Source organism: Pinus tabuliformis, chromosome 5_1, assembly GCF_031772625.1.
Source record: "Pinus tabuliformis cultivar Carrire ecotype Pingquan chromosome 5_1, CPIR1, whole genome shotgun sequence".
Classification (NCBI taxonomy): Eukaryota; Viridiplantae; Streptophyta; class Pinopsida; order Pinales; family Pinaceae; genus Pinus; species Pinus tabuliformis.
Window position 1 is genome coordinate 881,145,445 of NC_142305.1, and position 25,964 is coordinate 881,171,408.

The 25,964-nt window shown below is 40.2% G+C and overlaps 1 protein-coding gene across 5 annotated transcripts in view; it reads right to left on the reverse strand.

Annotated features, from left to right (window-relative positions):
* Window positions 1-4,763: 4,763 nt before the first annotated feature.
* The window catches only part of LOC149167636 (uncharacterized), a 246,829-nt gene continuing 225,628 nt past the window's right edge, over window positions 4,764-25,964 (reverse strand). For 3 of the 5 annotated variants that reach the window (XM_089433059.1, XM_089433060.1, XM_089433061.1), the window contains exons 25-28: window positions 6,725-6,754; window positions 5,816-5,899; window positions 5,631-5,734; window positions 4,764-5,541 (exon numbers count right to left, since the gene is read on the reverse strand). In XM_089433059.1, the coding sequence (XP_089289185.1) occupies window positions 5,463-5,541; window positions 5,631-5,734; window positions 5,816-5,899; window positions 6,725-6,754 (297 nt within the window). In that variant the 3' untranslated portion in view covers window positions 4,764-5,462. The remainder of the gene's footprint in view (window positions 5,542-5,630; window positions 5,735-5,815; window positions 5,900-6,724; window positions 6,755-25,964) is intronic. The other 2 variants (XM_089433063.1, XM_089433062.1) reach the window with 1 other exon arrangement.

Consider the following 25,964-nt stretch of genomic DNA (forward strand, 5'->3'; position numbering starts at 1 on the left):
AGTGTAGTCAAAGAGTCGAAGGGGAATGTCAAGTGTCCTACCCTTTGTTATAAATAGAACCACATAACTCATAGAATGGGTTTTTTTGGGAGCCAAGCTTTTGGCTAGGCTTAGGCTTAGAGAAGGCTTGGGAGTATTGTGACGAACCTTGGCTTCTCCACAGCATAGAGCAAGTACAATTCTTTGGAGACGATGTTGACTGTAATGTTCCACTATTGGGGTTAGTGGTTGTCAATGGTGTATGTATGGAAGAAGCTTTCACTTAATAATAATATAACTGAGCCTGCATGGTTTCATGTATATGTTTTTATTGTAGTTCGACTTTCTGATTACTTTAGCAATGTATGTTGTTTAACTTACGCATTTGCTTATGAACTATTTTGTATGCAATTGTATGAATCTGGTTAAAGGCGTGTTGTTGGATTAACTCATCACTTTGTTTTTGTGGACTATTCCACATTGCAACTTGTGATATCATTTCGTTCGTGTGTTCCTTTCAAGTTGTGTATTGTTACAAGTTTCTAAGGGACACACTTCCTTTTCCCCTCCGTGTGTTAGAACCCCCCATGCATCTCCCTTGACTCGCTACAAGGTCACACACTTATTTCCGACCAAAGTCATCATACTTATCTCTGCACGCTACCACAGTCAAGGCACTACATTACCACCCGCTGTTAGGAATCCTACTCCAAACGGTCTGAGGTATAGTTGGGCCTTCTTACCGGAGAGATTCCCTCGAATGTTGGCGGGCCCAACGCTGTCAACATGCACCTAGAAAATCAACATATTTTTTATGGATGAATAAGATATGCATTAATTCTTGATTATTGTGGCATTCCCTATGATAACTCAATTATGGTGTTTTGTTTGAAATGTTTTCTCCATTAATATCTTAATATAATATTTTTTGATATCCTAATGTACTATTTTTTTAACTCTATAATTGTACCCTTGTTTGTATACATAGTCCAACTTCTATATTTGTTAGTTATATGTCTTTCAAGGACTCTTCATGGTGCTCTCTTTAAATGAGGTCAACGTTTATATTCTATTGTTTATTTACACAACTTTAAGCCCATTTCTTCACAAAATTACTACAGGAAAACCTAAAGCCTCAAAATTTTGATGAAAAACATTTCCATCAATCAATGCTTTAGAACATAACATTAAATTATAGCTGGTAATGAATGTTGCATGAAATATAACTATTAGGGAATAACCTCTAGTAAATAATATTGGCATCCAAATAAATGTGTGCTTTAACTATAAATTGGGAACCAATTGCTTTTGTGTTAGTCTATTTTGGGGTATTACTTACTAAAATGGGCAGCCAAATGAACTTCACTATATCAAAAATGTTCGCAAAGAATTTATCTATCTTTTAAATCAAATATATCCACAGAGGCTTTAAGACGCCTTAGCAGCTTCAAATGTGAATGTAAAGATAAGATATAAATGTGAATAAGATCAATCTTAAACCTGCCACAGCTTTTTAATCCTTGTCTACTGAGATTATGATACATCAGAAAGTGTTCATATATTTGAGTAGTTTTTGAGAAAGAATGTTAGGGAAAGAAAAAGTTGGAATAGTCAATCATTTTATCCATCTCTCCCAATAATATTCCGCTCATAATAATTAATCACTATGTTCTTACAATATCCAAAGAATTTCCAATTTCACACCTTTCAAGCAATCAACAAAAAGCAATGTTATAACAATGTCAATTTGCTACTATCCTATTAAATAAAAGAGATAATTAAACACTTTCATGATTTGATATCATTCTATAAATTGAGAATAGCATTGCTAGAAGAGACAAAATCTAGATCCTCACAACATTTATTATAAACATATTTTAACAACAATAAAAATCACATAAAATCTGCATTTCACTGGTTTCCACAACAATGCACATCAAATGAGTTACACCAATATCACCATTCATTAATTACTAATATTACTGGATTCCACAGCATTTAATCCATAATCCATGTTTGGTGTTAATTAAACTCCTGGTTCTATTTTCACTTCTAGAATGTATTTCGCAGTATATGTCATTGTCAATTTCTTACCAATGATCAATTTGGAAGTATATCATCTACACTGCAGTAGTATCAAATAATTGTTGTGACTGTTAAATCTTGCTGTGTCTAGACAACCATTTGTCATCACGAAAAACTTTCATATCATATTAAAATAGAAAAGCTTAAGAAAAGTTGCTTATACTCGACTATATGGATGCTTTGCAATAATGGTCACAATTCATATTTTCAATTTGGGAAAATTCGAATACTTAAATTATTTGAAAAAACAATGTTCAATCAGTTTTTCCATTTTTTATTTTCTTAAATCAGCTTTTCAATGATGATAACAATGTTCAATCAGTTCTTTCCATTTTTATTTTCTTAAACATATTTTTAAACAATGTTATCATGTATACTAGAAAAAGTTCAAGCATTTCATTAAAATTATATTATTTTTAATAGATTGGATATCCCAAAGCTATATTTATGAGCATGATCAGGGTTATCAAGGCAACCCATAAATTTTGTAATCAAATATCATTAACTAAATAAAAGGAACTATTATAACATAAGGAGTCTTTATCCATACAAAATGGGAAGACCATTCCAAAGAGAGAATACTATAATTTGTTATAGACAATAAATTTCAAAAATGTAAAACACAAATAATCTGTAAATTTGTCCAGAGGAATTAGAGATCAACATTGCTATCAAATTTTTTTTTTCTTTTCCTATAAATATTCCATTATTGAATCTCTCATTATTGAATCTCTCATCACTGTTTTTTGTGGGCTATCAATAATATCATTGCATTTTAAACAGATCACAAATCAAAGACTAGATACATCATATCCAAAACATTCGAGTTATTCATTAAGGAAAAATTGCTCCATTGTTTTGATATGTTCACATGATGTTCATCATTCCATGATGAATGCCCTCACCTCAAGTTCTTGAGCACCCCAAATCACCTTCAACATGCCACAATAAAAACTAATCAAACTCAATGTCTCTATCACTGTCACTATCATTGTACAAAATATTCAATAAATTTTGGGTTTTTAATCAAACTCGATGTCTCTATCATTGTCACTATTGTACGAAATATTCAATAAATTTTGATACGTTTAAGTGATTAGTAGAGAATGAACATGGAAAATAATGATCTCCAATATAAATTGAATTCATTAATTTTAGTCATGGCACCCACAAATTCATCAGTTGAATTGAATATCACTATCTAGTTTACCAAAAGAGTGTAAACCCAAGTTTCAAACAAAACAAGTTAGAGGGCTCTTACCAACAAAAATATTTTGTAAATTGCCCTTTATGTATCTATCTTTATTGCCAAAGACATCTTGATCTCAATATCCAGACCACGTTCTTCATCGTAAACCTGAAAATTCTAAATAGAACTTCAAATCAGTTTGCTCACAACAAACCCAAGTTGACATCTATCATCACATCCATTGTCAAAATTCATATCCTAATAATCACCTCTATCAACTAAAAAATGAACTGATATAAAAAACTTACATTCATAGCAGTGGGTTTTCAAAAATGATAATATTGTAAAACCTATTAATGAAATGTAATGCCAGCCTAATTAGTTAAATTCACACTAATCACGAGTAAATTAATAAGATTAATTTCCAATGTTGCACAAGGCCATGTTCCCGCCCTTAATAACAATATTCCACGCAATTCAACGATACAAGATCTTCGGTACTCGTCAACATCTAGACACTGGTGGAAACACCATCGAGCACTTCTGAAATGTCTTCACCGCACCCATCTAGTTCCTTACCAGATCCAAAACTCTTGGAAATTGTCCCCATGACCAGTTGATTTGATATGTGGTACTACAAGGCATCCACAACACACAAACTTTTGTGGCGATATTTAAAAACAAAAAGAAATTAGAAATTAGATCTTTCAATGTGGGCCCCATTCATACTAAATCATAAAACCTGAAATGAAACATGACGAGCACTAAACTAAACTATTTGTCATGTTCTCATTTTATTCTCGTTGGAGCCATGTCACACTCTCACAGCGACCACTTGTTGAAATCATCTCACATTTAGTTATATTAATTCCTCCCAACGAATTTGATCATATTGTCAATGATCAACTCACCAATTGGTGTAATAACTGCTGTATATATCTTCTCCAAAAGAACATTCAAGCCCTACAACAAATCTGGAACCCAATAGCAATTTTTATAATATAAGGAAAGTAGCATTTGCAGTTTTATGGAATATCTTTTGTTCAAAATAAGCTAATTTTGTACTGAATGTTGTAGTTGTAAACCCCACCAACTTTGAGATACCTTACTGATATTAGTCCTTCGATAACAGGTGACAGTTAAAGCAGATACCCATATTTCTTCATACACTACTTAATTTCATAGAGGCCTTGTTTGTTCCAAATGTATATTTTAGTGCTACCTTGCTATTGCAGTTCCATTCAAATCAATATTTTCACGACACTGAAAAGAATAACAGATTTAGATGAAATTAGGGTTTCAGAAAAACAGAGTATTCAACATTTAGCATACCTAAAAACAAACATGCGCCACAATGGAAAATCTGCAGCTACGCCAATTTCACCGTCAATTGTATGAAAATAAGCATGAATTATGGAGATAATAACCAATAGCCCCAAACAATCACAAAGTTGTACATTAGATAAGATCGTATTTTACCCTATACAACGCAATGCAGTGTGCAACATTGTTAGAATAAAAGAAAGATGGACATCACAGACAAGCTTTATTCGGTTCATCTACAATTATAGTTCTGACCTGTTATTGTACATGCATCTGTCATCTGTCAGCTCCCAACTGCCCGTTTAATGAATTAATAAAAAGCTGGTCAACATGTTCCAGAAGGCACTTTGCAATCACAAATTCCTCTGCCATCATACAAAAGCATCTCAGCCGGTGTTACATTTTGGTACATTGCTTCTAGACAATAAGCCCGGGCATAGAACAATTTCCTAAGTTAAAAGGCTGCCATCATCCTGCAATATGACCAGTCCTGGTGAATGATAACTTCAGATCTACAAAACAAGCTCTACAAGATATAATTGATATCTCAGATCTTAGCAAGAGCCCTTTTCAGGTGCTAGTCAGAAACTCAAATACACTTTGGCACTTTGTTTATTTGAATTTTAAGATCAAAATATGTACAATGGAAGCCATCAAAGGATATCCCCTTGACACCCTTTGAAGAATATTTAGACAGGCTTCATAAGGCAAGCAGCACCAATTTGAAGACTGCAACCATGTACCAGAAAGAACCAAAGCCCTTTTCAGCTGTTGCCCTTGAACTCCCACAAATGTCACAATAAAATGCTCGAGAGCATTTGCTCAACTAAGAACTGCAGATTCTGACGCTTGCGTCTCAGTCACTATTTGGCCAGAAGACCCCACATCAGTCAATGGGGGAATTTGGGGAGCTGAGTTTTGCGGGTTGAGCATCCTGAACAAGACCCAAAACCACTAATGTTGACCTGAGCAATCAATACGAAATAGGAGTCAGTAAATAACAAAAAACTGCAACAAAATGCATATAGGAGCTAAGAAATGAGCAAGATACCACCTAGGCAAAGAAGAACGAATGTTTGGTTGGCTGACATGAGCAACCAAAGGTACTCTTAATGCAGGAGTCTTGTTAATAGCATTTTCAAGTTGTGCTGCAGGTAACTGCAATAAAAGAAACACAGTCAGTCCATAAACTGATAAACCAACCCCACTATTAACAAGTAATACACCAAAGTAGTAAACCTGTAATAGCACATGAAATGAATGTGGCTTTGTTTGGTATGCACACTTGAGAAATCCAACCCACAATTTTGGCAATCTCCATATCTGCAACATATACAGAAAGATAACAAATTTCATCAAGAATTTTATACAGAAAAGCAGGCACTGGACAAGCAGGCAGGCAGTCAATAACAAACTAATTACTTTATAGGATGTGCAGGACTGCATATTAAAAACCATTGAAAAGAATAAGACAAGAAAATCAAAGGCTCCCCTGGGGGTCAAGGGGAGCAAATCTTTGTAAATGGACATAAACACCATCAGGCTGGTCGGTGCCCTAGAATAAATGTCAAATTCACATTTAGAAAAGAACATTGAACTCAATAAGGAAGCGCCAAGCTCTCACCAGATCAATAAGACATTCGAGTTTCTTGTGGATTGGGATTCAAGCAAATGAGATCTTCCAATAAAAGCATAGTTCAGAAAATATGAAAAATTCCTAACAGGAAAAAATACATGGAAACTATTGGAGAAAATGGCAGAACAACTATTGCAAAATAATTATATATGTTTAAAATATTGTAAACAATACAACTCCATGCCTGCCTTTAGTTATAAGGATACCAACAGCATATAGATGACACATAAGGAATGGTAGATTAATTCATTAGATAATGATTCAAATGCTAACACCAGCAATGCAAGCAAACTTCACAAACCCATTCTTATGCACAGGAAAACCAACAGTAACACTTTTTTTGTTGGGAAGCAAATCTCTGCAAGCCACCACAAACACCACAACCAATGTAGATTTGACTCATAAGAAACTAATGAAACCAATTTTAAAACAAGATCTGAACCGTCACTACTAAAATGGTAATATTTTTCATCTGTTCCTAACAGAAATGTGTGATCCATCAGCAGTAGTACCTGAAGAACAACAGAATCTTCCAGCCCCTCCTGAACAGCAGCAGTATCAATTCAAATTTAATGAGCAAAACAAACTTTACAATCAGCAGATTGACATCACTTTCAATCGAAGGGAATTTTATATTATGTGTTCTGGGCACCTGAGTCACATGGTTTGGGTTCGAGTTCGAGTTTGGCAACTATTAGGTTCAGCTCAAATTCATATTTTCTGATGAAGTTCGCCACTAGGTTCATGTATATATATATATATATATATATATATATATATATATATATATATATATACCTACCTTTTTCAAAACATGTATGCATATATACTTTAAAATCAATAAACATTGTTGGATCTTAATAGATATCTGATTAGTTATTGCATTAAACACAGGGAAACCTACTGTACTTAATGCAGGTTAACTTGCTGCATGTTTTAAGGAAACTTGGAAACGATATTATCCTTACAAAGACAACAAAATTTGCCTTAAGACATATCCATAGGGTATTAAAGTTGGCAGATCCAGCTATGTAGCTGAGCTCAGTAATTTTTTGAAGATAATTCAGAATTTAATTATCCAACCTAGAACACAGTTTACAAAATTATGACCAAGCCAAGATTACGAGGAGAATAAGTGTTTCGAATGTCTTGACTTGCACTTCATGGCTCCATTTTTAGTTTGGAACCATCCTTACTCCCAACCTAATCAATAAACATTGTTGGATCTTAATAAATATCTGATTAGTTATTGCATTAAACACAGCGAAACCAACTGTACTTAATGCAGGTCAACTTGCTACATGTTTTAAGGAAACTTGGAAACGATATTATCCTTACAAAGCCAACAAAATTTGCCTTAGACATACCCATAGGGTATTAAAGTTGGCAGATCCAGCTATGTAGCTGAGCTCAGTAATTTTTTGAAGATAATTCAGACTTTAATCATCCAACCTAGAACACAGTTTACAAAATTATGACCAAGCCAAGATTACTCAGTCACAAAAACCAAATATCCATGGACAATAGAATATAAATTATAAGGCTCACAATACTAGCCATTATTAATCTCAATTGAGTCCTGGATGCTCTGGTTGTCACTATTATTATGAGGAGAGTAAGAGTTTTGAATGTCTTGAGTTGAACTTCATGGCTCCCTTTTTAGTTTGGAACCAACCTTACTCCCAACCTAATCAAAGGTGCATATGTGGGAAGAGATCCTCTTGGAAATCTAGTCAGATCTCTACTCTCCAATCTCCTCAATGGAGATTGTATGGTGGAAAAATTGTTCATGGTGCACATCCTCCCAAGATCAATAGCTTCCATCATCAGCAGTTAACAATGACAACAGAATGACAGCAAAAGGAGTCCCCAGCTGCAAGCAGGTATGCAATGGTCCACAACATGTATGGAGTCTCCTGTCACAGAAAACACAAGTAACCCAGTAATGAAGGGTCAAACTCAACCTGCACAGAAGAGACTACAGGCACAAGGTTCAGGGTTAATGGGGTTGAGGGTCAGCAGCAATGAAGATCAGGTCAGCAGCATGAACAACGGAGGTGGGATGGCTGAGTGAGGATTGAACCAGTGTTGATAATATCGCCGAAATATTGGCGATATTAGGAAATATCACGATATTTTCGGCAAGGTGGGATGGCTGAGTGAGGATTGAACCAGTGTTGATAATATCGCCGAAATATTGGCGATATTAGGAAATATCACGATATTTTCGGCAAGCCAAAATATCGCCGATATTTTGGCAAAATATCCAGCTATGACCCCAAATATCGCCAGGTGGGCTGGTCCGAGGCTAGAAAAGTGATTTTGGTAGTTTTATAATTTATTTGCTCATTTTGGTTTCTTAGTATTGGAGAAAGAAGGGAAAGAGTTTTGTGATGGTTTTCAAGGAGGGATTGAGAATCAAATGGCCATTATCACCACCAAATAAAAAAAAAAAATTGTGGATCAAATATTGAAGATCTATAAGACAAACTTCATTTCTTCCATTAACAGGTATGTTCTTAAAAACCCCTATGTTAATGATTTTTTTCATAGATGTAAGGTTATGCTTGCTTGCCTCTTTGCTTACCAACATTTTGCTGCTTTGTTTTTTTTCCATCCATAATGATTTTCATGCCCATGAGCCAATGCAAGGGTTTTCTCCATATTTGGACAACAAGCTTCATTTTTTTTAACTTTCTTATGCACCCTCTTATTGCCATTTTTCATTCACATTGCAAATAATGTAGTAATTTTTCTTTTTAAATGAGGTGGTTATTACTTATTATTTTTTGTGTATGGGTGTTTAATGCCAATTTTTTGGTTTTTTGGTTCTCTAGGTTTGAATTAGTTCACTACAAATATGCCAAAAGCCTTGGACCCATTTTGGGAGTATGGGGAGCCTGATGGTGGGACAAATTGGGCATATCTATCATGCAAATTGTGTGGGACCAAGATGACAGGAGGGGTTACGCGATTGAAATACCATCTAGCTAGACTCCCTGGACATGATGTTGGGCTTTGTACGGTTTTTAGTGTGGAGCTTATACAAAAAGCTCTTGAAGCAATTGATGAAAAAGATAGAAAGATAGCTGCTAGGGAGACTGCACTGATCTCAGATAGATAGCTACTAGTTTTATTTGTTTTGCTACATATAACTCAGGATGATGAGATACTTTTATATGTGTGATGTTATTTTGTATTGGTTCTCCACAGTTGAGTCCTCGATTGAACAATTATCAGGGATCAGCAGGATTTGGTATTGTCTTTGATGTATCATTTTTATTTTACATCCACTACATCATATATATTAGTGCTTTCTTCATATTTATGTGCCAATGTGTTTATTTCATGTTGTTATTGCTTTATATGTTTAAAAATCTGAAAAAAATGAATATATTATGCATTTTTTTATGTTTGTCATTATTTGCTGATATTTTGCCGATATTTTCGTCGATATTGCCAATAAGATGTTTTGTGGACCCTCGCCGATATTTTGCCGATACTGATATTTTGAACACTGGATTGAAGAAACAAATGTGGAGAGAGTCAATGGCTATAGGGTTAAATAATTAACACCCTCCTTTTTATAAATTATAAAAAGTTGAAAAACATGAATAAAAAACCCATGCAAAATAAAATCCACCATGAGGTTCAAACTTGCCTTTGGGTTCACCATTAGGTTTCAACTCACTACCAGTCCAACCCTACTTGATGTTTGAAATTTGACTAAAGGTTCAACCATGAGGTTCATTGAACCTAATCAAACTTGAGAAATTAGTTTAGGTTCACTGAATTTCGAACCTCAAAGTTGAATTTCAGCAAACCTTGTGACTTAAATTTATAATTCATTTTCTTGCCTTTACTCTTTATTTGTAAGGGTAAGACAGCATGGCCAATAGCAGTTACCTGAGAGGACCAACGCCAAAAGAAATATCTGGCAACAGGCCAAATTAAATTGTCAATACTACCCCAACCTCACCAATTTGTAAAGCGCAGATTTCCCAACTAGAATGGCTTCGATCTGTATTTATCATGACTGTTGTAATAAATCTTTCTTCAGACAACTCCTATGCTGGTAGGATCCTTTATTTTGAACAAAATAACCAATACAGAATTCTATACCCAAGTTTCACCAAATATAGGCCTAGAGCACATCTTCCAAGAAAATTATTATGATAATTTAACTCAAGATACTAGAACTCCCAAAAAAACCCAAGTACATCCATATACAATGATCATATGCCAATATGTAGAGTGGTCGGGCAGGGTACTGCCATGCAAATAGCCCAAGTTCTAGAGCCCTTGTGTCTATGTGTGAGGGAAGGTATTTGAGCTTTCGCAGTTGGTTTCCATCCACCATCAAAGGAGCTTAACACATCTAACAGATCAAATCCATCCCAATGTACATTAAAAGGATACTTATCCTTCAATATGCTCTCACTCATTACTTGTGTAGGCCAACTACTAGGCTGACCTATTGTTTACTTATACATATGAGCCTTATATATCCCCTTATGGTCATAACATAGTTACCCATCTCTGAAAATCTTTGTCTTTGAAGCTTTATAGTTAAGGGTTTTACAAGAGATGAAACCATATAATAGGGTTTCCCCGAATTTCTTGCTCTCTCAATGCCATTGTTGCTAATCCATCCATCCATATTTGATTCTTAAATGGTATCAATTGTTAATAGCTTGATGTTGCAAAGATCCTTATCCTTTGAATTATCATTTATGCAAGAATGTAACTTTGTCAATTTGTCTCGTTGGTCTAGTCACATGATTGTTACTCAACTTGTGGTTCTTTGAATGTCATTGATTATCCCATCTTCTTTGTCAATAGGTACTTTTTTTTCTTTCTTGTCTACTTTCTTTTCTTTCTGTCTGTTGTTGAGGATGTCAATATGATTTCAATATCGAGGAAATGACCTACTGTGGGAGGCCAACATGTTAATAGTTTCATCGAGAAAAGAAAAATGTTTATACTCCCTGGTGACATTGCCTTCCTTGAAAAACACTGGTTCCTCCTTGACTTTAAACTGGGTGCTAGAATTCCTAGTACTTGGCAAAATCTCAAAACATGTTTGTAATCTCTGTAATAAAATGGCCATGAATGCTTTCAATATTTCTACATCATCACACCACATGTCAAATGTGAAAATTTAAGGTGTTTCCTGCAGCCCTCCCCTGTTTCAGTTTCCTTGAATTTGGTTAATGCCCACAACTCCACACGTTAGCAGATATATAAACTCAGAGCAAATTTAAAGGAACACTACAGGACTACTCTACTTCTTTTGACTTTTCAGCTGATAGCAAAAATAGACACAAGCATACACAGAATTCAGACACTCTTATCTTTGATCAAATTTGACCTTGGAAAACCCCACAATGGGGAAAACTAGCGATAAGGAGATTTTATTTGCTAGTTCCCAGGAAATTTAAACACAGCTAACTAAAACACAGAGGGTAACTCCCATATAAATTTCTGCTCAGCTCCCTGAAAATCAAGCCACTAGATTAGCATTGAACAGCGTGCCACTTTGCCCAGAATTCTTCTCTGAAAATTTGGGGCACAGTTCAGTATTTATTTGCTCGATGCCCGCAGTCAGCTCTTCTCAGCCTCAAACTGCATGTCTGACAACCTGCTGTTGCGGCCTCATTTTCTGCGCTGTAGAAGCCTCCATTTCTGAGCCTCTGACCTGATTTCTCAGCCTCAGAATGCGGGCTTGTCAGACTTTCCTGAAGCTGTCAGAAACCCTCAAGATTTGTACACTCAGCGCCCCTCAAAATCTGCGCTGACAGTGGCTGCCTTTCCCTGGTTTTCATGCCAGCTATCTCTGCTTGCAAGACCTTAGAATTTGTGCCACTTTCCTCTTGCTGTAGGTCAATTTCCTCCTGCAATATTCTCAGCTCTCACGGCACTGTCTCCTTCAGCTCCTCTCCTCTCCACAAATGCACATGTAGAATAGAATGAGCTCTCAGCCTTTTTTCTCCCTTTTTAGCTTAATTAAAGATAGGAGAAGCCTAACCCTTTTGATCAATCTAGATCAAAGGTGGAGATCATTCCCTCATGTGGGCCCCCCTCATTAATGAACTCCCTTGTCACTTTAAGTTGTTTTTGTACCTTGTACTTGTTCTCCACATAAAATCAACTTAAAAACACAAAGTGACTTTAATGTTAGAAAGTACATAGTACATAATGCCTCGTAAAGTGACTTTAAAACATGAATCTAATATAACTCATAAAGTCAATAGCTAAAAAGGTATTATAAAGTGTTATCCTAGGAAAAAAAGAAAATGCACTAGGAAACACATCCTTGGTACCCTTTTCTTCAATACTCCGTCTTACCGAGGTAGGTGTTTCTCACCACTCCCATCCTATCTCTGAAGTACACATGCTTGCCCCTTAGGAATGACTTGGTCAGAATATCTGCAACTTGTTCATCAGTGGATATATACTAAAGCTTCATTGTTCCTCTTTAAGCCCCATCCCTGATGATGTGTTATTTGATCTCTATGTGCTTTGACCGGTCATGAAATACTTGATTCTCCGTGAGCTTAATGCGACTATGATTATCATAGTATGTCATAGTTGGTCTTAGCCTCTGACCAAAGAAGCCACATATCATCTTGCAAAGCCAAAGAGCCTCGCGACTGTCTTGACTATCTACAATATACTCAGCTTTTTCTAAGCTCAGTGCCATTGATCTTTGCTTCTTGCCAAACCACGACACCGTTGTCGAATCCAACATGAAACAACATCCAAAAGTACTCTTTCGATCACCAACAGTCCCTGCCTAGTCTGAGTGTGTACAACCTGTCAACCTGACTCCAACTCCCAAGATATAGTCCAAACCAGTGTTGTTAAAATCGCGATTTTATCGGAAAATCGCGATTTTTTCCTCTGCCCGATCAAATCGCGATTTTTATTCGTAAAAATCGCCACTTTTTTTTATACCGATTTTTTCGAAAAAATCGCGATTTTTAAGGAAAAAATCGTGGGGGCTTGGTACAGCATAGTTTTATAACTTTTTTTGGGTTTTTTCATGCAATTTTTTTGAAAGAAACAAATAATTTTTGAGTGGGGCAACTTAATGATCAAGTCTATGCCCTAGTATGGATATGCTATTCATGGTAATGTTAAATTCTTAAAGTAAAAGTGACATTCTCCTTAATCTTCATTTTCATCCTTTTACTTAAATTTTTAACATTACCATGAAATGACTCAGGATGTTTGAGAGTGGTTCCAGCCTCATTGGATTTCATATGGAGGAGATTAGATTTCATTTAAAATCCAGCAGACTTATCAGTTTTTCAGGATTTTAGGATTGGGAGATTGTAATGTTTCGAGGTGACACCATCCGCCCAGCCTACCCCTGCCACCAGTAGAGGACGTGGTCTACCTCCTATAGCTCCTACTTCTAGTTCTTCAGCTTCTAGAGCACGTCAGACTCCACTGCCATTTCCACCAGCACAGGCACCAGCTTCTACATCTAGAGGGAAAGAGAAAGCTGTGCCATTTTCTCGCAAGAGGGGCAGAGGAAATCAATAGGATTAGACTTTCATTTTATTGTATATGACATTATGACATGATGAGATACATTATCATATTTTTTGTTGATATTTTGAGGCTGAGTTGGACTTGGGACTCAGGACTTACTATTCAGGACATGATTCAATGTTATGTGTGATTTTAGCGCTAGAAATGATATTAAACATCTTATATATTAGTTTTTTTATCATATTTATGTGTCAATGTATTTATTTTATGTTGTAGATGGTTTAGATATTAAAAAAATTGAAAAAAAATGAAAAAAATGAATATTTTTGTGCCAAACGATTTTTTTTTTTTCCGATTTTTTCCCGATTTTAACGATTTTTTCCACTTTTTTCCCGGCGCCGATTAAATCCCGATCGCTATGTGTGCAACACTGGTCCAAACCCATTGTGCCCCCAGGGACTGCAACACGTTTCGCAGCCACCTAGTGCACTCTCCCGAGCTCCATCATCAACTGACTTAATGTGTTGACAATGAAACAAATATTCGATCTAGTGTTGACCAGATAAATCAACGAATTGATCAACTAATGATACAAAGTGGGGTTCACCAACTCGAAACCTGAAGCGTGCAACTTCTTCCAATTGGTGATCATCGGAGTAGTCGTAGGCCTACAATACTACATACAAAATCTCCTCAGTATGTCCCCTGCATATATGTCCTAGCCCACGAAGATATGTCCATCCTTCTAGCAAACCTCCAACCCCAAAAAGTAATGCATTAGTCCCATATCGGTCATGTCAAACACTAAAGGAAGGTCCCTCTTGCAATGCTAGATGAGCCCCTCCTCTCTTGTAATAAATAAATCAGCCACATACATAACCAAAATGAGTGGATCATCACCAACCATAATGAAATATAGGTTTGAATATGTCTCTTTTGGAAACCCATTTGTTGCAAGTAAGCATCAATCCTCTCGTACCATGCTCTCGACGCCTGCTTCAATCCATATAAGGCTTTCTTAAGCCTACACACATGAGACTCTCTCTCATGCACCTCAAAGCCCTGTGGTTGCTCAATGTACACCTCCTCCTGTATGACCCCATTGAGAAAGGTGGTCTTCACATCCATCTAGTGAATCTTCCAACCCATCTCAACTGCTATGGAGATCACTGCTCTAATAGAGGTACAACAAGCAGTTGGTGCGAAGGTCTCGTCATAGTAAACTCCCTCAAGCTTTGAACTTCTCCACTCTACCATCCGCAACATCTTTGATCTTGTACAGACACCTAGAAGTCACAACGGACTTCCCCTGACATCTCGACACTATCTCCCACACATCATTCTTCGTGATGGAGGCATACTCCTCCACCATGGCATCCCTCCAGATTTGTTGACTCGCAGCCTCCTCGTAGCTAGTTGACTGTCTCAATAACATCTACCAAATAGCCAACCTCTCTGGTTGTCTGCTTTCCCTCACTAACCACTTGGGTTTTCCCACTATCTCCTATGCTCCCTTCAGGATCTCACGAAGTCATTTAGGCTTCCTCAACTAGTATGGGAAAATCCTCGCCTGGAGCCTCTCCTCCGAATGAGGAAGCCCCTCTTGTGATCTATGGTGAACATGTACTCTGAGATCCTCTGGCCACACCAGAAGTAGGTGATCCTCCTGACCCTCGAGTACCACCTAAAAATATTGATACCCATGGTGTGGCCCCCTGTTAAGGAACTTACTGCTCTACTTAATCAACCTCCTAAAGACCTCCACAAGGACCTCTCCTCCTCAAAATCTCACATCCCACCTCAAGACAACTTTCCTCTGTGTGGGAATGTATATACAATGGGCCTTGTTGGTCTCACGATAACCCACAAGAATTCCCTTCTCTGCAATGGGTTGTAATATCCCTAAGGAAAATTTAGGGTAAAAAGCAAAGCATGAATAGACATAAACACACTGAAAATCTACTCAAACATCAAAACACCAAATAAAGCCAAAAACTATGTTGTTGAGCCATCTTATTAATAAAGCAAGAAGTTACAATGGGTGTTTGGAAAGATGCACCTGGGCTTGCCCAAGGCAAGCTAGCTAAACCCAAGTGATATATATGAAGTCCCCCAAGCGTACTAGCTGATCTTCCTTTGGCTCTGCGTTGAAATGCCGAAAAATGAGTTGTTGGTTGTGTAGAATAATTGTTAGGGCCTCCTCCGGTGCTCAGAAATTTCTAGGAAATTAACCCCGAGCTGTCCACCAAATACCCAGAATAACCCACGAAGGAATTTGTCAATTGACTTTGGAATTTCAGCCCAATTTCCCTCGATGGAACTGTTGCTAGGAAATTCGACCCACCTAACAATCCTACTGCAACAGGCCCCAAAAATGGTTGCAATTACCAACAAAACTCCTCTCTAGACTCAAGTTTTAGCCCGAAACTCCCTTCTCTCCTCAACGCCCAAGAGTGACTCCTCCAAGGACTGTGCAGTGTTTGTGCTGCTGCTACTGGAACCTCCCTCAAACTCGTACTTCGATGCTCCTGGATCGAACTGGAATGGATGAGACTCCCTCCTTGCGTTGGCACTCGAAGCCCACCGAAGCAAGGGTTGAGATTTCCGCTCGAAAACACTCTTGCGCTAAACAACACTTAGAGACTTGGCTTCAACTCAAGTGTGCTAGTCTAAGACACTTCTTAAATATTCATGAATGACCAAAATGAGTGCCTCTTTCTCTTTTGTCAAAGAGCATCAAAAATGCCCATGTGGGCCCAACTCGACTTCCCCCCACCAAACACGCTCCAATGAGTGTGTGTTTCCCTTATGGGTCGCATTTCTCTATGGGTGGCCCCCACGTACCACCAGCGGCTCGATTTTCCTCCTCCATCCTCTGATGTTTAGGCTCACTTTGATAATAAAAAATACATGTGGGACCTATAAACCCACACTTCCTAAGCGCTAGTGCGAATTTATCCAAAACTACAAAAACTGATATTTCTCTTAGCAATGTTGCTATGTGGGAATAACACAGTCCTCCCCGCAAAAACGTTGCTTTTCCTCAAGCAATTGTAATGAAGCATGTTGAAGTATCTGCTCCCCCTCCCAAGTGGCATCCTCATCCGGTAGGTTCTTCCATCTAATCAAAAACTCCTTAATGAGCTTGTTCCGCAAGTGCCTCTCACGGGTGTCCAAAATAGTCTCTGGCTCCAGAACTAAGTGCCCCTCATCATCCATAGGTGATAGCTCTATAAGACACATGAAAAATGTTATGTACTCGACTCCTCGGGGGTAGCTATAGCTCATATGCTACCTCCCTGACTCTCCCAGTGACTCTGTACAATCCAAAGAAGCGAGGCTTGAGCTTCTCAGCCCCCTTCTGCTTGAGTGATGACTACTTGTACAATTGGATCCTCAAGAAGACTAAGTCCCCAACCTCAAATTGCCTCTCTACTCATCCCCTATTTGCATAGATCTTCTATCGGTTCTGCCCAATCTGCAAGTTATCTTTGAGAGCCCTCAAGATATATTGGCTCTCTTGTATCCAATCCTTAGCCCTAGGGGCCTTGCTATCTCCAAAAATCACATTAGCAAAAGATAATGCATTGTAACCAGATAGGCTCTGCATGGGGACATAACTATGGACATGTGGTACATGGTGTTATAGCAATACTCGCCCAAGTGCAACCAACATATCCATGCACGTTGATGTCCCGTAACATAGTTATGAAGGTAACCTTCCAACCATTTGTTGACAATCCTCGTCTTCCCATCCGTCTCAGGGTCATAACTGGTGCTTGGAGTGAGCTTTATGCCCACTAAAACAACTCCTGCCAAAATCCTCCCATGAACTTGTTGTCCCGACCACTAACTATGGTCTTCAAAAGACAATGAAGCTGAAATACATCTCTTAAAAATAATTCGGCCACTTATGAGGTCGAGGACCAGGCTGAGATGGCAAAAAAGTGTGCAAACTTCGTTAATCGGTCCACCACCACATATATGAAGTCCTTGACCTGCTCTATGTGCAACCTAGTGATAAAATCCATCGACATGCTCTCCCACTTCCCCTCAGGAATAGCAAGAGGCAGTAGTAGCCTAGCAAGGTGTGTTTTCTCACCCTTGTTCCTTTGGCATGTGTCACACTCCTAAACATGCCTCAAAACATCATCCTTGAGGCCCCTCCATGTAAAGTGCTCCCGGATGGTCATGTAAGTCTTGGGAAGCCCCTGATGCCCTGATAATGGTGAGTCATGGGCTGCCTGCAGGATATTCTCCCTCAACTGGGAGTTGGGTACCAAATAAATCTAGTTCCAAAAGTAAATCACGGTGTTCATCACCCAATATCGGTCATCCACCACTGCATTGTCATGCACCTCACATGCAAAACGGACCTTGGAATACTCTACTAGCAACTGTGCCTGCCAATCCAGTGCAATGCTCATTCAATGAAAGTGTAGTTGGCCTCCTAGATAGCGCATCAGCGACCACATTATGCTTCCCTTTGACATACTCAATGTCAAAGTTGTATGCCTAAAGCTTGCTCACCCACTTTTGATGTCTCTCCTACAACCGCTTCTGCTCCAAGAAGAATATGAGACTGTTGTGGTTTGTCTTGACCCGAAACCTGTTTCCCACCAAACATTGTCTGAACTTGGCTAGCGCATGCATGATGGCTAACATCTCCTTATCGTAAATGGAGTACAATCTCTCATGGGGCAGTAGCTTCCAGCTCTTGAAAGCTATCGGGTGTCCCCCCTACATCAAAACTGCTCCTACACCCTCCATGATGCATCACTCAAGCACAAAAGATTGTGCGAAATCAAGGAGTGTCAACACTGGGTAGCTGCTCATGACCTATTTGAGGCGCTCAAGAGCCTCCTGCGCCCCCATCTGTCCAGTCAAATGCCCCCTTCTTAGTCAAATCAGTGAGAGGAGATGCTAACTGTGGGAATCCCTTCATGAACTTACGATAGTAAATGTAAATGCCCACAAAACCCCTCAACTCCATCACATTTCGGGGCTCTACCCAATCCCGGATGTGGCCCTAATCTTCTCCACATGAATTCTCATGCCATCCTCTCCAATAATGTGCCCTAGATAGAGCATCTTCCTCAAACCGAACTCACACTTGGACAACTTAGCATAGAACTGTTGCTCCTCCAGAATACGCAATATTGTCTCTACATGTTACAAGTGTTCCTCCTAGATCTGGTTGTAGATCAGTGTGTCATCGAAGAACACCAACACGAAGTTCCACAATTGCCCACGAAATATGTAGTTCATTCAAGACTAGAAGGTGGTTGGTGCATTGATCAACCCGAAGGGCATAACCAAGAACTCGAAGTGCCCATAGTGGCACCTGAGAGCTGTCTTAGGGACATCCTAGTCCCTCACCCTGATTTGGTGGTACCCCGAACGCAAGTCAATCTTAGAGAAGAACTTGACCCCCCTCAGCTCATCCCTCAACTCATCTATATACGGGATGGGGTAACAGTTCTTCATGGTCTTCTTGTTGAGGATCCAGTAATCTATGCACATGTGTAAGGACCCATCCTTCTTCACCAAGAGAATTGATGAAGCAAAAGGGGGCTAGAGCTAGGCCTGATGTGCCCAAGTGCCAACAATTCATAGATGACCCTATCAATCTCATCCCTGTATGCCTTGGGATGCCTATAAGGTGTAGTGATCATTGCCTGTACCCCCGGCTCTAACTCAATAGTATGCTCAAAACCCCAATAAGGAGGTTTCACGGGTGGCATGTCTCCAAACACCATCGGGTACCTATCCAAAATAGCATGTATGACGGGTGTGGTGGCTTGGGCTGACCCCTAGCCTTAGAAATCCTCAACTCCATGACCCACTCAACATCACCATGCCTTAGATCAACCTCCATCATGTGGGCTGAAACAGTCTGTGGATGGTAAGAATACATACCCCTCAGCGAAAGCAATTTTCCATCCAGCCCTGTGAGCTCCATCTCCAGCTTCCTCCAATCTATAGTGACTCGACCAAGTGAATAGAGCCATTGGACACCCATCACCACATTGGTGTCCAATACATCTACCACAAAAAAGTGGTATGTCACTGAATAGTTCCCCATGGTGATTCTCAAGGCGAGAACATAGCAAGTGCACTACATGGTTCTCTCCGGCACAGGAACCGAAAATCCCTCAAACTCCTTTGTTGTGATGCCCCTCCTCTGAACCATTTGTGCATCAATGAAGTTGTGGGTAGCCCCACTACCCACCAAAACTGAATCACGCGGTCCCTGCATCGTTCCCCTCATCCTCAAGTTCAGAAACTTGGGTACCCCTCGCAAAGATGCAAGGACCCCTCCTGCTGGTGCCAAAGAAGCCACCCCTGGTGGTGGTGATCCCCTCTCCACGTGTTGCGTTGTCATCTCCACCCACTTCCAGCTCTACCTCGTCCTCCAGGTCACTGTTGGAAAAGACCTCAATGTAATGGGCCATGCTTGGTGTCCAATACATCTACCACAAAAAAGTGGTATGTCACTGAATAGTTCCCCATGGTGATTCTCAAGGCGAGAACATAGCAAGTGCACTACATGGTTCTCTCCGGCACAGGAACTGAAAATCCCTCAAACTCCTTTGTTGTGATGCCCCTCCTCTGAACCATTTGTGCATCAATGAAGTTGTGGGTAGCCCCACTACCCACCAAAACTGAATCACGCGGTCCCTGCATCGTTCCCCTCATCCTCAAGTTCAGAAACTTGGGTACCCCTCGCAAAGATGCAAGGACCCCTCCTGCTGGTGCCAAAGAAGCCACCCCTGGTGGTGGTGATCCCCTCTCCACGTGTTGCGTTGTCATCTCCACCCACTTCCAGCTCTACCTCGTCCTCCAGGTCACTGTTGGAAAAGACCTCAATGTAATAGGCCATGCCTGTTGTACATCTATGGCCTGGTCTCCATGGTCACTGATAGGTGAAACACAACTTCCTCCACCAGAGGTCCCTCCTGGTCTCCTCATCCAGTTTCCCTCGCCCTTCGTTGGCTCTCAGTGGTGGAACCCTCATCTCTTTCCCTCTGCTGGAATCCCTGTTTAGGTGGAAACGATGCTCTAGCCCTGGGTAGGGCATCCTGCAAATCTCGAGCCCTCCCCACAGCGTCCTGCAAGGTAGTGGGCCCGCTAGTCCTCACCAATCCCTTCAGTGGCTCTCTTAGCCCCTCTACAAACATGAAGACCTGCTGACCTCTGATAGATCAGCCACCATCACTGACAACCTCAGAAACTTTGAAATGTAGGCCTCAGCGATTCCCGTTTGTTTGAGCTTTGTCAGCTCCCAAAAATGCTCCTCCGGGTGTCTCCTCTCGAAACGCTCTAGCACCCTGCTAGTGAACTCTTCATAGGTTGACATTTCGGTGTCATTAGCCCACAGAACCACAAGTCATGGGCTTCTCCCCCCAAATGCAAAGTGCAATTTTAATTGGCTCTCCTTTCCTCTCCAACTTCTCCACCCATGCTCTTGTTGAACTCTTGGACGCCCCATCGAAAGTTGGGAGGAACAATCTCCCCATGGTGCGCTATTGGTCGGTGCCATGAGTGCTTCCTCCACCTTGTCCCTTTCCCTTGTTATTACCTTTCACATGACAAAAGTCCCTTAAGGTAATGGCCTCTCTAAAGTCAGGCCCATGGGCATCTCCTCTTGCCCTTGTCACCCTCCAATGTCGGATGTTATAAAATGTAGGAATGGTGGACCTGGGTGGTGTGTTGGGAATGAGGGGTGCGTTGGGGCCATCTTGGTGACGTGAAGTACTGGAGCCCTCACTAATTTGGAATTCCCCTTAAATCCCTTTGCCCCTGTTGTAGATACAATTTTGTTGCCTCATCTCCTCAATATCTTTGGACAAATCATGCACAGCCTTCAGAAGAGTTTGGGCAAACTCCTCTTTACTCCCCCTTGTCTCCCATGTTATCCCCCATGTTTGGCCTTTCGACATCTAGTTCAGTAACCTCTGGATTTCGGGTGATTTGTAGTTGTCTTTCTCTACTTTTGTACCTCTACCTCTTGTAAGTTACATTTTGTTGGTTTGCTGGTGTCATAGACTATTGTTAATCCCCACGAGTTAAGCCAAGACTATGAGCTCTGATACCACTGTAACATCCCCAAGGAAAATTTACAGTAATAAAAAAAGCATGCATAGACATAAACACACATAAAATTTACTCAAACATCAAAACACCAACTAGAGCCAAAAACTACATTGTTGAGCCATTTTCTTGATAAAGCATGAAGTTACAATGGGTGCTTGGAAAGTATGCACCTGGGCTTGCCCAAAGCAAGCTAGCTAAGCCCAAGTGATGAATATGAAGTCCCCCAAGCATACTAGTTGATCTTCCTTTGGCTCAGCACTGAAATGCCTAGAAAATGAGCTGCTAGTTGTGTAGAATAGTTTGTTAGTTTTCGGTAGCATCAGATGTGCTCTAGCCATGAAAATTGGTGGAGAGGCTATGGCACATGAGTTCTAAAGAACCCAGAAACCATTTGGTAAAATTCCACCTAGATTGTATTTTATTAAAATAATTAATATTTTTAATGGGGTTCCTAAATCTAAACTTGGGAAAAGTAAAGTATTAATGGATATTAATCAACATACGGGTGAGAATGATCTATAAGGCGAATCAAGTCAAGTTTTAATCTTAGTCGTTGATTAGAGACTTAATCTCGGCCATTGAAGTCTCAACGAGAAAATTATAAGGAGGCTTGGGGTTCATTTAGACACACACACGGAGATAACAAATTGATCAGGAGTTCAATTTCTAGGGCTAGAAAGCTGAGAATTCGAACTGAGTGATCATTCTGTAGCAAAGGGGCAAGGATAGTTCGAGAACACTGGACAGAGAGGTGGAGAGAGATGTGGGAAGCTTTGTCTTCACTGTATGAAGGCTCTTCTGAACAACGGAAGATGTACTTAGAACAAAAGTTGCAGCGGATATTGATGCAGAAGGGAGAAGGGGTTAACACATATCTTCAACGTCTTCAGGACACCAGAGACCAGCTTGCTGAAGTGGGGTCTACTCCTCAGTCTACCGCGATGGTAAGGACGGCCCTGAATGGAGTCTCGGATGAATGGCAACTCTTCGTCCAATGTATATTAGGCAAGGAAAGACTACCTTCATGGGAGGAGATGTGGGCAGCCCTTCAACAAGAGGAATTAAGGAGGGATCTGGATAAGGTCAACCTCAATAGTAGCAGTGGGAGTGGCACGAAGACCAAGGAGGAGGAGGAGGAGAACGTAGCTCTAGCATCAAAGGGACAGCAGAAGCAGAAGCGGAAGGAGGACATTTGAAGGTGAAATGTTTCAGATGTGGCAAGTTGGGCCACTTTGCATCCCAAATTAATGTCCTTTGAAGCAAAAGGATAAGGATGAGAAACATGATCCTAAGGCTGCTCCAGCGAAAATTGATGAAAATGAGTTTGCCATGAGTGCCCATGCATCTCGAGGAGGGAAATGGGGCGATATTGAGTTGTAGTCGGGACGACTACATGTGGGCAAGATCCTTGAGGAGTCCACTTCTTGGTCAATTCCTTGCTATGGGAGCCCGAGAATCAGTAGTTGCGACATGGACTTAGTGTTAAATGATGCAATGGATTGTTTGGAGAGACAGATGCAGTAGCCTGAGACCAGGGACTGATCAACGGAGAGCAAGGTTGGCAACAGTGTAAATGGCACAGTGCAGAAGTCAGCAGCAGCGTAGAAGATTAAAAGGGTCAGAGACTAGTAGCAGTCAAACTCCAACATTCATGGTATTATGTTGAACACAGTTAGTTCAGAAATTTTGGATGTTTTTGCATTGTTGCGCAATAGTAATTGGAAAATGACGCAGTGCAGAGCTAGCAATGGCAGTGTTAGCAGCAGATGCAAAGGGACTTGTCGTATAGATGCAGCAGTGGCAGTGGCAGTGTCATGGGTAGAAATACAGTACCAGCAACAACACAGTGTTGGTGGTAGCAATTGTGCAAAAAGGAGATGCTTCAGAAACAGAGCAGCATGCAGTTGGACATTGTTGCTAGACCACATTCCTCGCTAAGAGGGAGTGTTAGTTTTTGGTAGCATGAGTTCTAAAGAACCCAGAACTGTTTGGCGAAATTCCACCCGAATTGTATTTTATTAAAATAATTAATATTTTTAATGGGGTTCCTAAGTCTAAACTTAGGAAAATTAAAGTATTAATGGGTATTAATCAAAATATGGGTGAAAATGATTTAGAAGGCAGATCAAGTCAAGTTTTAATCTTACTCGTTGATTAGAGACTTCTCGGTCATTAAAGTCTCAACGAGAAAAGTATAAGGAGCCTTGAGGTTCATTTAGAAACACACACGGAGAGAACGAATTGATCAGGGATTCCATTTATGGGGCTAGGAAGCTAAGAATTCGAACAGAGTAATCATTCTGCAGCAGGGGGGGCAAGGATAGTTCGGGAACACTAGACAGAGACGCGGAAAGACACTAGTGGAGGCAGCGCAACAGCTAGAAGGATTGATGTTGAGCCAATCTGGGCCCACGCAGACCTGAAGCAGAGCTAGAAGGGCCAACGCAGAAGTGAGGTTGCCTCACGCAGAAATTTAAAATTGTCAGAACAACCAAGAGAGGCTGACGCAGAAGTTCCAGAGGCAAAAGAGAGCGCAGAATCTGACGCAAAGCCTGTAAGGCTGACGCAGGGCCAGCTCAAAGATAGCCGAGGTTAGCCAATTCCGCTGCCAAATCAAATGGAATCTGCCAGGTGAAGTGAGGTAAAACTCACTCAGTTTTCCGCCATTATATTCTCTATGTCACTGGATTGTCAGGAGGGCATCCAGCATTGTATTTAGAATCACTACTTAATAATAGAAAACCCTCAGAGTTGTTGCACCAGTTTTCCCACATTGGGTTTTCCCGGGGACTATTTTGCCCAAAAATAATTGTCCTATGTATATTGTTCTTTGCTCAGTTTTTTGTTTCATGTAATCAAATTTAAAGTAGTGTAGGTTGCAGAAGTAATTACTTCAGTGTTCAGAAAATAACTTGATCGTGTATATTAAAATCAAGTAGGAGAAGTAAATTCATTTTTGCTGCAGTAGGGGTTCCTTGAGGGTAGGAATTTTCACATGGTATCAAAGCATTGATTTTGAAACAGAAAGAGCAGATCTAACGCTGAGCAGAGAGGCCAATAGCTGCATTTGGCAACAATTCGAATCCCCTTGAAGCAATTGCGCAGTCCTTGCTGGGAAGCAAAGATTCTGAGGAAATCTCTCTTTGAGAAAGTCGACAAAGGTACGATTTCCAGTTCGTGAGTTTGCATAAGCACAGGGAGTCATGCAGAGGCTCAGCGCAGTGCTTGAAGGGCGTAGTTTATGTCAGGGCAGAAATCTGTCAGAAAAGAGCAAAGACACATAGAATGGGAATTTTCTCCTCAGAAGACTTTTCTCGCCAAAAGTTTGAATTTTTCAATTGTCAGGCAGCAGACCAATGCTGAGCAGTGACTAGAGGAGTCAATTCGACAATTTGGGTGAGATGACATGGCATGGGCTCAGAGATCAAGACAAGTTGGAAGGAGCTTCCAACTATGTCATATGGAAGACCAGAATCTTAGTTGTTCTGGAGGAGTACAATCTTGAAGCTTACGTCAAGAGTGTTGTGGTTGTTCCCACAGACAATGATCAGAAGAAGAAGTACAAGCCCAAGCAAGGGAAGGCGAAGAATTTCATACTTGATGGAGTTCAAGATCATGTGGTCTCACGCTTGCAAGGAAAAGATACAGCCCGAGAGATGTGGGAAGCTTTGTCTTCACTCTATGAAGGCTCTTCCGAACAACGGAAGATGTACTTAGAACAAAAGTTGCAGCGGACATTGATGCAGAACGTAGAAGGGGTTAACACATATCTTCAACGTCTTCAGGACACCACAGACCAGCTTGCTGAAGTGGGGTCTACTCCTCAGTCTACCGCGATGGTAAGGACAGCCCGGAATGGAGTCTCGGATGAATGGCAAGTCTTCGTCCAAAGTATATTGGGCAGGGAAAGACTACCTTCATGGGAGGAGATGTCAGCATCCCTTCAACAGGAGGAATTAAGGAGGGATCTGGTGATTTGTTGTAGCTTAACATGATTAGATTTAGGTTAATTCAAAGTTACTGAAACTGGTCAGACTGCATTGGTTCGCATCAGAGAAGTGTCAAAGACTCAAAACAGTTGTGGAACCACACCAGTTGGCCAGTTCCATTCCACACTTGGTTGGTTTGGCCAGCTAGTTTGGAATGGCACTCAAA